This window comes from Acanthochromis polyacanthus, chromosome 2, assembly GCF_021347895.1.
Source record: "Acanthochromis polyacanthus isolate Apoly-LR-REF ecotype Palm Island chromosome 2, KAUST_Apoly_ChrSc, whole genome shotgun sequence".
Taxonomy (NCBI): Eukaryota; Metazoa; Chordata; class Actinopteri; family Pomacentridae; genus Acanthochromis; species Acanthochromis polyacanthus.
This window is the reverse complement of record NC_067114.1, coordinates 30,822,873-30,835,494: the sequence shown is the minus strand read 5'-3', so window position 1 is coordinate 30,835,494 and position 12,622 is coordinate 30,822,873. Positions and strand designations below refer to the sequence as shown.

Below are 12,622 nucleotides of genomic sequence, written 5' to 3'. Positions count from 1 at the left end.
AGGGGAGAGTGGGCTGCAGGAGAGAGAGCTGGAGTTAGACATGGAGGCACATATTGCAGGACTGATCCATGTAGTCTGATGGAAAACCAAAAAATGTCCTCTTGTATAGAATTAACTTTCCCAGCAGTGTTTTAACTGCAGTTTTTTGCTGTCACAATCACATTACATTTGATGCTGCAGCACATATGCATCCCCCAGAACCATTTTCTGGTGACTTTTCCTCCTTCTTGAACATGCAGCTCTGCACCAGTTATTTCCTGGATGCAGAACAACCCCCACCACATCAGAAAATTAGTTTTTCCTTCCCCTAGGCTTAATATTTTCCAGCTCAGTGTACGGTAATGTGTGGATAGCCATAAGTCAGCCTCCGGGCTCCCACTGGAGCAGCTCTACAGCAGCACAGATGACAGAATGATGACCCCAGTGAGTGTTTGTGGGTTGCAGAGCGTGATAAAGACCTGGTTTTATATCAGGGAGTTTCATTTCTCCATGCACGCTCTGCCAAGACATGTAAATCTCAATGTGGTGCATGCATATGATTAAATATAAATTTGCAGGAAAAGAGGAAATGCGTGCAGAGAGGCAAAGACAGGCGTGGGGAAAATCTCCACGGTGAGAGAGAGGTGAAGCTGGTTTGGAGCAAATGTTGTCTCATTACGGGGGGATTTAAGGTAACACTCCTCAGAGCTCTATAAGATGGTGAGGGAGCATCCAGTGTGTCTGCAGCAGAAATAGCTCCGGCTCATGGCTTCACTAGAACACTGGAATAGTAAAAAGACATCATTAAGAAGAAATAAGGACAAGAGCCTGGGAAAAAGGACATGCAAAACAGTCAGCAGAGTAATAATGAAGCCTGAGTCCTCACTGATTTCACTGGTGGCTTCATCCAGCAGCTCTTATTGTTCTCATTAGCCTTTAGCTTGTCACTGTAATATTGACTGACATAACCCTTGTAGCTTTAAAAGTATGAAACAAAATTAGATTTTATTTTCTGTTCTGAACTAACTGAACCCTCGATGCTGTAGGTTGGTCCATTTCCATTGCACTGAGGTGTAAGATAAGAGCTATAGAGCATTTAAAGAGAAAGAAAAGGTCATTCTGGGCAGAGCTTCGTCCCTCCTGCACAGTTACTGATCCAAACATACTTCTGATCTGTTCTGTCTGTAAAAGCTTCTGTGAGACTCTGTGGTTAGAGAGTCTGAGCTCGATTGATCATCGGAGTCACCTGTGACCGTTTCGCTGTTCGCTGCAGAGATGTCAGAGCTTTAAACCTTCCCTTTGTTGGACATGTTTCATTCTGTGGGTGGACTTTTCCTTTGGTAGTGTCTACAGATACGAACCCGTACCCGTAGCCTGTGGGCTACGGGTACGGCACTTTCCATGGGTCTGTACCGCTAGCAACAACCTTTACCTTTCTCTTCCTTTATCTGTAATCTGTGGTGGATCTGAGAAGCTTCCATCACAGTCAGAGATTTCTCTGTTTGTTGGAATCTTTGTATGCAAATGTGTTGATCTGGTTCACAGAATATTTTCTTTGTGACTCAGTGAAAGCTAATCAGCTTTTATTCATCGTGTCAGGCTTGTCAGCATTGTTGTTTTATGGTTTTGTCTCTTTTGCTTGTTGTACCTCTGAGGTATTTTGTGTCTGTTCCTGCTGATATTTAATGATCAGTGGATTTAAATTCTACTGTGGTTGGAGTAAAGAATATCTGGACAGTTGTTAGATAAATATAGAATATTTATCTAACAGATTTACTCACTGGTTAGTTTGGAAATGGTCCGTTAAAAGTCCTCAGCAGTGGTGGAAAATAACTACTACAGAAAAGAAGTACTACACTGAGGTACAGCTTTGAGGAGTATTTCCATTTGTGATATTTTATATTCTCATTCTGCTACATTTCTGAAGGAAAAATCATATTTTCTGCTCCACTGTATTTATATGAGTTGGTTTAGTATAACATGAACATTTTACACAGAGGATAATACAACTAGCTTATAAAATGCAACATGTAGGTGAAGATTAAATCAGTAATTTACAGCATTTTTGCTTTCTTAGAATAAGCAGTGAGACATCAGGGTCACATGTCAGATGTCTATGAACTGTTTAAACTTCCATCAAATACAGATTTTCCCTCGAAACATTTCACTTGATTTCATTTCAAAAATAATCCAGTATCTCAAAAAATCAAAGTTTAGAGAAAAGACCCAGAACCTGAAAACAGATTTGTGCGTCAAAACATATTTTTTTCTTCCCTATTCCAGTGATTTTGTCATGAACTCTGAGATTTATCTGCTGTAAAACCATACATAAAGTAGTTTAAAGTAGCTCCATTAGCAGCAGCTATAATGCTGATAATTCACGATTAATATCTTCATAATGAGGGGATAAACCAGCCCTGTTCCTTTAATACTTTACCCACATTCTGCTTTAGGTAGGATTGTTCATGCAGTGAAGTGTTGTTCATTGTTTTAAACAGTTTTTTCTTTAGTAAAAGATCTGAATACTTGTTCCACCTCTGGCAATCTGTGATTAGAATATAATAAAATGTTTTACACCAGATATTAATGTAATAGTCCAGTAACTAAATATATATCATTATTCTGTAAATAGATATGACTGGGAATGCGTTTGTACTTTTAAAGCTTCTGAATTCAGGACTTTTACTTCTAGAGAGTATTTTTATATTTTAGTGAAACTTACACAAAGGATCTGAATGCTTTTCTGAAGTACTCTGTGTACTTTAGTGTACATAATCAGTAAGCAGATCCTATTTAATACTGGATGTTCTGATCAGTATTCAGAGAAGATGATAGGTGGAAGAGGAGAAGAGAGGGGAGAGATTTTCTGAGTATGACTCCTTCTGAATTCTGCTTGTCATTCCAGTCATGTCTGCTATTAGTTTGTGGTGCCATCTACTGTACAGTCTGTCTCCCTGTCTCCATCAGGTCTGTTATCAATGAACCTCTGAGCTCTTGCTTTCAGAACCTACTGACTTACACCGTGTGTGGACTCCTGACATGAACCCGTCCATCCATGCAGATCCTTCACGTCTCTGCAGAGTTTATGGTGTGTTCACTGACTCTGACATGTTGGAGAGAAATACCCCCTCAGACTGACAGTCATAAATCCATCACAGCTGTGGGATACATCCGTGTGTGTTTCAGTTTGGCAACAGCACGGCTGAATGTCGGGCTTCTGCCAGAATATGATGGCTGCTTTTATATTTTATTTTATTACATTTCAGAGAAAAAGTCAGTAAAACGCAGCTTCAGTTTGTCCTCATGGAGAACATGTATGTAGGTTAGGACACAACATATGGGTGAAATAAAGGGATTTTATGATTTTTAAAGGGCTTCACAGCCTGTAGGATGAATAACCTGCTATCATGGGACCACCTGGTTAAGATAAATAGAGATTCCTTAGAATCCTAAACAAGGAATAAAGGAACAGACCGCTGAGGACCAGAAGAGAAGAGATCTCTGATTTTAGTGAAGACAGACATTAAACGGATCTAATGTGTGCAAAATAGAGTAAAACAGGAGCAGCACATTCTGGAAAATCTGAACAGGAATATTCATGTGTATTATGTAGGTTTGGAAAGAGGTTAGAATAAGCATACATGAGACCAAATTACAGGATGACATTCCTGCTCTATGTCCTAAATATCTACAGTTTTTACTGCAGCAAAAGTTCAGTTTGAGAATGTGAACGTGTCCAGACTTGTGACTGTGAGTGTCTTTCTGTATATTTTAGTTTATGACACATGAAAACATCCCTCTGTAGTGGCACTGATCAGCTACAATATTAAAACCAGTTTAAATGAGTAGCTGTGATCGTCTTGTTGATGCAAAGGTTCCACCCTCATAATACTGGTGCAGACCTTCTGCTTAGGAATGACTGGAGGAACAGGACCAAGAGCACAAGGCGCTGACTCACACTGTAAATCTGACCTCTTCTGGCAAACATCCCAGAATAACCTCCACACTTTAACATTTCAAACTGTTTCTGGCAGCAGCTCGTATTATTCAGGTGGTTTCAGAGGAGGACAGTAACCAATCAGGATGTTTATTTAGAAAATTAATATTTTTCACCTTCATTCTCCTCAGAAACAGAATTATGGGCTCTGTGGCTTCCCATACAGGTTATAAAGAAGGCTCTGAACCCTGTGTTTCATCCCTGATATTAAAGTGTATTTACCTGTTTCCACTAACGACCTGTGATAGAGGTCAGCTGTTACTGACCGCTAAATGAGTCTCCTACAATGCAGTTGATATATTTAGATTATTCTGGATAATATGCCAACATATCTGTCCTGCTACTTTAGTACTCTGTAGTGTAATATACATGTAATGATCTGCACCAGGAAGTAGTCCAGAACAAACTCAGTCTTTACTTCTGTTGGAGAAATGTTCAGGAAAAACCTACAAAGTCCAGTTATCTCAGGGAATCCTGTCTGTGTTTAAATCAAAGCATAAATCATCCCAGTAGGACCCCCAGAGTTTATAATGTACTGTTCTACAAACTGTCAGACTGAATCATTTCCTCACAGTGAGATAAATATGCAAATATAATAGCAATAATGGTAGGATTTCTGTTGTTTTTAGTGATTTTTACTGTGCTATGAATAAAACACTCTGTGGGAAACACACTCACACACTGAGCATGTGTCGGTGTGTTTTATGGCTGAGCCACGTTTAATTATTTACTCGTGTCTTTGTGAGGCCACAGCGGTGTCAATTACCCCCACAGTGACTCCTCAGCTCCACGTCCAGCACCATTAGCTCCTCTCTCCTTCCAGGGGTTGTGTAGCATTAGCTGGATGATTTAAGGCCCGCACACACAGACGTTCATCCACTGCTGCTCTATTCTGGACACAAACATGGCAGGAATGAATTCTGATCAGCTGCACCGCTCCACCCTGGAGATCTACTCTGTAAGTAACACCAGGACAATCACACAGAGAGTATTCAGCAGAGGGAGACAGTTTCTGGTGTGGTTACTGAGGACAGAAACTCATCCATAAATATATGAGTCCCTCATGTTTAAAGTTGAAGCCTCTGCGTTAAACTCTAAAAATGAATGTTTGACTTCAGATCATTTGTAACTTGGCTGCCTTCAAATCTTAAATCAGGTTGAGGAACTTCAAGTGTTTGTACAAATACCCGAAGTTCTTAAACTTAGAGTTAATATTTGGGACGACAAAGGAGAAGCTGAAAAAATATTTAACGTCAACTTTGTCCTTCCAGTTTGATCAAAGTTTCTTTCTACAACTCATTTCATGTTCGGCAAACCTTAACCTGAAACAGCCTAAAATCAGGACTAAAACCACAAACTTCTACTGATATCTACAGCTGTAAAAACACACAAATAAAAGTAGTTTGAAGTGAGAATCTGGTGGAATTAATTTAGTGTATTATATATAATGTGATGTATTTATGCTGCACACACTCTACCGTTTAACAGTCTGGGCTCACTTAGAAATGTCCTTATTATTGAAAGAAAAGCAGTTTTATCAATGCAGATAGCATGAAATGAATGATAAATCCAGTGTAGACATAGTTAATGTGGTAAATGACTATTGTGGCTGTAAATGTCTGATTTTTAATGGAATATCTCCATAGAGGTACAGAGGAACATTTCCAGCAACCATCACTCCTGTGTTCTAATGCTACATTGTGTTAGCTAATGGTGCTGAAAGGCTCATTGATGATTAGAAAACCCTTGCAGTTATGTTAGCACATGGAGAAAAGTGGGCATTCTGACTTGAAGTCCTTTTTATGACCCCAAACTTTTCAACAGTGGTGTTTATTTGTGTAAATGTCCTCCTTTAAGTGATCACTTCCCAGCAGACCCGATCTGAATTCTAGCTTATTTTCCAATTCCAACAGCATTTCCTTCACTGATAACAGAAGAGATTTTAATCTTAGTTTATCTGTGTTCCAGCAGGGAGAGAGTTTGTGCTCATAAATACAGATTAAAGATGAATTTTATGGATTCTGCTTTAGGTGCATCTAAAAGTTTCCTGACTTTCAGACTGTAACTGTGTGTGTGTGTGTGTGTGTGTGTGTGTGTGTGTGTGTGTGTGTGTGTGTGTGTGTGTGTGTGTGTGTGTGTGTGTGTGTGTGTGTGTGTGTGTGATTTAACAGAGCCTGATGGACGAGTTCAACCCGAGTATACAGAAACTGGTTTCACTGGGAAACAGCTACGTTCAAGCTTTCAAAGGTAAGAAAGAAATGAACAGAAAGAAAGACAGACAGAGTGGATCTCCTGATGAGTTCTGTGCTATTTCCATGCCTCCTATCTTTATCAATGCCATAAACCAAACGGTGCTTTATGAGAGGTTCTTTTGTAGAACAAATTCCAAAGTTCACATGCTTAAGCAATGTTCAGGTGCTATTATGGGCTGGGTTATTATGGGCTGTAACCAGTGTCTGCAGAGGTTGCCATGACGACATTATCAGAAGACAAACAGCTGTAATTTATTTCCACATATAGAGGCCATGATTTAGGACACTGAAGTTCAAACACTCCAGGTTTTCATTATATCCTTGAAAACTCACGTTTGTGTATGAAAATTACATATAATTAGCAAAAATCTGTTCTATTATATTAAATTCTGCCTTTTTAAAACATTAGGGAATGGGTTTATTAGTGGAGATGATAGTCAGCAGACGGAGAGTCCAGAATCTCAGACAGTAATGAGTCAAACATCTGCTCCACATGCGGCTAATGAGGCTGTTCATGCTGTTCCTGGAGGGTTTGGTAAAGTTTGGGAGCTCAGAATCATGAAATGTCACATCTGTCCGTCCATCCAGAACATCCTGAGGCAGGTTCTGTGTCTGCTGCTGTTCTTTAGGTAGAGTTATGGACCTTCAGCTGTCACAGAGACGCTGTGAATAAAGCTGCATTTGAAGGTGGATTTTATAGCCACCGGTCAAAGGAGCGTCTGTGTTCTGGTCATTATATCTGATCCTTTAAGGAAGCCACTCCTGTCAGGGTGTGGATTAGCTCACTGATGCAACAGCTTGAAAGTTTCAGGGGCAGATTTGGTTGAATAGTTTTTTTTAAAAAATTTTCTCTAAAGCAGAAAAAAGACTCTGCATGCTCATTCTATAGTTATGGTTAGAGTATTATTTAATTAAGATTGTTCTTCTATAATGTGCAGATCTATTCTACCCAGCCCTCCGCTGCTCGCAGTATCTCGAGCACTCCAGCTCACCTACATTCATACACTGTAAAACTACACCATGACTGGTGGATCCTGATGTGAATGACATCAGAAACTCCAGGATGTCATCGGTACGCTGCCGTTTTAAGGAGGAAATGCTGCTTATTTTGGTCATAACGTGTCTTCCTGCCTTTATAAAACCCCATACTGAAATGCTGACAAAGTAAAAAAGATGAACCAGTTTCTAGTTCCCATGCTCTGTCTGACTGTTTTAAATAAGAAAGAGAAAAGTTAGTTAGTTTTTACTTTATTTATTGACAACAGAAAAAAAGCAATTCAGTACAATACAAACCACATTTCTAAACTTCTGAATGAAGAGGAGCAGAAAGCAGAATAAACTGCTGTAATCTGTCCCTTTATAGAAACAATCAGTTTACAAAGAGCATTTCAAACAACAAACAGCACAGTCTGAGACACTGCACAGCTTCTGTCATGAAAACACGATGGAACTATGAAGAGTTCATTCCAGGTTCAGTTGAACTCTAAAGGACTGGTAGTTTCATTCATAATGTCTAATAATCACACCATCATCACTGCTGGTTCCTGTGCAGATGTAAAGAAGTCCAGCTCCACATTAAATGTTTGATAAATGTGAGAAAACAAGCGCAGCATCAATCAGAGCTCTGCAGACGTAAAACACAGACGAAGACGTTTCCACCTCCATGGAGGCTGTAATTCTCCTGAACAGATGGAGATAGAACCTAAAGCTGCTGAGCTCTGGACCAACAGATTTATTCTACTGATGAATTATAACAATCTGTTTTGGAATCAGTTGGTTCTGTTTACGTCCAGTCAGAGGATCTTCATTTTTACATCTCTTAGTGTCACAGCTTTGGGCAGCTTGTGTTTGATTATCTTACTTTGCTGAAGCTTCATCTGACTCTAAAAACATCTGCAGAAGGATCCAGATGTTGTGTTCAGTTACCGAGGCAACGCTGGACTGAAGGTCTCACTGGGATCATACTATGATTTGACATAATAGCAGAAAATATCTGCTTATTGTTTGTTCAGAAATCCTTCCACTGTGATGCTTTCATGTTTCTAAATGACTGCAGACAAAAATCTGTGTGGGAGAAAGCTGAAATTTGACAATAAAAATGATGGGATAGCTTCCCTTTTTATAATTAACAGCTGTGTTTACCTGAAAAATGAGTTCATCCAGTAACTGCCTGGTGTTTGTGCTTCAGCTCTCACTGTGACCAGTGAGGCCTACTTCAATGCACTCTCAAAGATCGGAGAAAAGGGGTTCCACACGGCATCGTCACGCTCCATAGGTGAGAGGAAACACACACACACACACACACACACACACACACACTGACCGTCATGAGGAAACACCAAGCCTTTTATTCCTGCTCCTCTCCAGGATGTGAGGCTTTCTGTTTGATGTATTTACGGTCATTTGTTCAAACCAGCGTTGCCCTCAGGCAGCATTTTATTCCTCCTTTCTCTATTACTGGGCCTTTATGATGTGTAGACATGATTAGCATGTTCTCTGATCTACAGCGCCATCAGGAAGAGTGCAGGAACTGATTCCAAACATCTCTAAAGGAGCTCAGACTGAACCAACATTTCCATCTGATTCCATCCAAATCAGCTGCAGGACGTGGATGAAGCGTCCACTTGGATTCTGACTCACTCCTAACTGTGTGGTTCAAAGCTAGACCGTAATATGGTGTGTCTTTATGCGTGTTGAGATGTTGGCAGAGAGGAGTCAGATGTCAGGAGGGACCATGAATAATAGATGATGACAGGCAGCGGCCGTGCTCCGCTCACTTAACCCAAACACAGGCTGTCAGCTTAAACAGCTGGAGACTGAAGGAAGCGGATCATTAGCCTCCCCACAGAGGAAACCAATCCCATGAGCAGTGACAGCCAAGACAAACAGGTTTAACACTTCCAAAACACCAGGGACGTCCCAGCATGATAACAGCTGATAATAGAGGCCGGCCGATGCTTTTATTAGACTTTTAGGTTCATATTCCGCCTCTTATTCGCTCTGAAGGTGAACAGTTTACCCTCCTATAAAAATTATGAAACTGTCAATATTGGCCAACTGAGCACTGTAAAAACAAATCTGTTGTTTTTACGCTAAAATCCCAGCAGCTGTGGTCTCCAGAACACCATCAAGAAATCACAGTAAAACCTTTTCTTCACTGACAGTAAAGAAATGTGATTATTGATGATTTTAGGGTTGAAAAATGTGCTTCATTCCATATTTCACTGTAAAAAAATGTTTTAACCTTTAAAAATGAGAACATTTACATAAATATTTCAGCATCTTTCCATTAATAGCACAACATTTATTGCATTTGACATTTAATATGTGCGTGTTTTAGCAAAAGTTGCCCTTTAAGCTTCAGTGTACCGCCGGCGGTACACCTACTAATTTGCATAGGAATTTCAGGAATGTCCGACGGGTGCAAACGCGATTATACAAACACTATACGCCGATGGAAAGCTTAGATTCTCATGAATCCGCCGGTATAAACCACTTTCAGATGCGATTACCACAGCGGGTGAGAAAAACACATTTGTCCGACAAAAACAAATATCCATCCATCCGTTCTCTGTACACGGCTTCAACGCACACAGCGCGACTCACATTTCCGGGTTTATTATTACACACACACAAAAATATTCCACAAAAAACGGCCATAATCCAACCTTTTACATCCAGACGACACAAGCCAGTAAACTATTTTGTCCAAAACATGTCCTGAAGTCGGTATAAAATCCCCGAATCGGTCGTTTTCAAGGAAATGCACCTCGCGATGCGCGTCCAATATTCCCCGTATTTTTCGTAATTTTTTTTATTTAAAAATAGAATATTAGCGATTTTTTTGTACTGAAAACGGCTGGAATTGACTGAAGCTTAAAGGGTTAAAGCTCTCCTAAATATTAAACCATGTGTCAGTTCATCAAATTCACCACATAAAAACTATTTATTACATTTAATTAATGCATAAATGTTCCTTGTTCTAAATATTGCAGCATGTTTCCAGTACAATAATATGTACATTTATCTATTTAAAACTGGATTCTTTTTGAGAAATAAAGGCAGAAATGACAGTATTATTACACATATTACAGCATATTCGGGAAATGTATTTTTTCAAGAGAAAAAAATCTAAATAACAGACTTTTCTCCTGATTATCCTGTTTACGGTGATTCACTGATAAATAAACTGCATCAAACTGTTTCAGAGTTTACAGTTTTTCACCGTTAAACATTTCTTTACAAACAGGAGTGAGATCAGAGGTTGTAAAATGACTCTACCCAGGAAACTGAGCTCATTACAGAGCAGATGAACTATCAAACCTGTGACATCATCTGTCACCGGTGAAAGATCAATAAGCAGGAGACACCATGTTCAGCTTCAGAAGATAAAAACTAGTGAACGCACACCAGCCATCCCAGCAGCAATCAGCCTCCAGCTAACCTGGTGAGCAGTACACTGTGTGCAGAAAGATGAAGCTCTTTCACTGAAAACTAAGCAGTAAACACAGATGCACCCAGTTTGTGTACTTTGCATTTCAGTCACAGAGCCAAGCATCTGTTTCCTGGAGGATAATTACTCTGCAGTGATTCCACCACCACCTGATGGTCTTTTTTTAAAGTCCTCTTGAAAAAATAAAAACAAACTCTCCCTGCAGGCTGTGATTAAACACCTAAAACTCACTTTTAGCATTTTTCCATTTGAAAATGAACCTTTCCTTTCTTTGATGGAACCCTACGCCATTATTTCCTCTAAAATATGAAGATTTAATTCAATTCAATTTTATTTCTATAGCGTCAATTACAGTCAAATCGTCTCAAGACGCTTTACAGAACCCATATGCCTGACCCCCAGAGCAAGCCCAAAGGAGACAGTGGCAGGAAAACACCCTTTTAACAGGGAAGAAACCTGGAGCAGAACCCGGCTCTATATAGGGGGGACCCATCTGCCTGCTGGCCGGGGGGGTTGAGAGGGACAGAGGAGGGCAAGGGGGAGGGATGGGAGAAGAGGGAGGGGTGGGAAAGCAAGGAAAACACAACACACATTTGGATACATGCATGACAGGATATGTGACACAGACAAAGTATAAGCTAACATTGAAAACTGACTCATAGTTTACTCTGATGATGTACGGCTCTGACATTAAACATACTCCATATATAGCTAGCAGTAAAATTCAAACAGTATGTAAGTTAGCATAACAAGTATAGTGAAGGCGATGCAGAGTTGACTGGTGGAAAAGGGGAGCTGGAAGCAGAGGGCTGGAGGAAGGTCAGCAGCATTTATGCAGCTTTTACTTGCTGACTGCAGCTTGAGCACACCAGCTCACCTATGGTTCCACTGGAACACACAAAAACTACAAGCAGGGAGGTCTGACCATCTTTGTGTAGTTTTGGTGAAAAATGGGTTCAAAGTTTAGTGTTTTCCAGAATGTTCTAACATTGTTCTAACGCTGTATTAGGTTGTGGGTTCAACCAGTAAAATCTGGACCATAAAATATGACAGAAATGATCTAAGACTCAGTTTGTGTATTTTGTGGGTTAGACCATTCTGCCTCTAACCTCCTCATCTGATTGTGAGGGAGAATAAAGACACAGGAACCCTGTTAGATTGGTTTCCACGGCTGTGAATCTGTGTTCCTGTCACCAGTTAGCTGCAGTTTTAAAGCACAAATACTCAGCTGTGGCGCTGGCTGCTTATTTTTCTCATAATGTGTCAGAAATGTTGACAAAGTAAAGAACACGTTATCTTTACACTGGTGCTGAATTTCCATGTTAATTCAACAGCTCACAAACTTTTTGTGCAGAATTGATTAAATAGTTTTGAAACTTTTCATCTAAAGCAGAAAAAAGTCTATTTGCAGGCTGACTGTAGTTATGGTTAGAATATTTTCCATAAAAATAAAACCTTTCGAGTCTTAAAATGGATGTAAAGAAAAATACAGCTCTACACTGCTGCTCTAGAATGTGCAGATCTATTCTCTTAGCTCGAGCACACCAGCTCGCCTACATTTCTACACGATAAAACTACAGGATGGCTGGTGGCATCCTGAGGTTAATGACATCACAAACCCCAGATGAATCAGCATGCTTATGTTGCAGCTTTAAGGAGGAAATGCTGCTTTTTTGGTCATAACATGTTTTCCTGCATTTATAAAACACCAAAGAGTAAAATGTAAAAACAACATGAGCTTTTAACCAGTTTCTAATTCCTGTGCTCTGTGTCTGACTGTGTTTAAATAAGAAAGAGAAGAATTCATTCCAAGAATCAGCTGGAATCTAAATGGCTAAAGCACGACATGTAGATGATAATAGCATAAAAACAGGATTTTCACCAAAGAGGATTTTTAAAATCTGAGGCATGGATTTAAAAAAACAAAAATCAAGAAGTTTT

At 39.8% G+C, this 12,622-nt stretch overlaps 1 protein-coding gene across 14 annotated transcripts in view; it reads left to right on the top strand.

Moving 5' to 3' along the window:
* Positions 1–12,622, top strand: part of baiap2l2a (BAR/IMD domain containing adaptor protein 2 like 2a) — a 38,806-nt gene that overhangs the window by 7,753 nt on the left and 18,431 nt on the right. For 5 of the 14 annotated variants that reach the window (XM_051942383.1, XM_051942385.1, XM_051942465.1 and 2 more), the window contains 2 exons: positions 6,148–6,223; positions 8,417–8,503. In XM_051942383.1, coding sequence (XP_051798343.1) covers positions 6,148–6,223; positions 8,417–8,503 — 163 coding nt within the window. Of the gene's footprint in view, positions 1–85; positions 4,935–6,147; positions 6,224–8,416; positions 8,504–12,622 lie in introns of those variants that run through there. The other 9 variants (XM_051942387.1, XM_051942390.1, XM_022195957.2 and 6 more) reach the window with 8 other exon arrangements.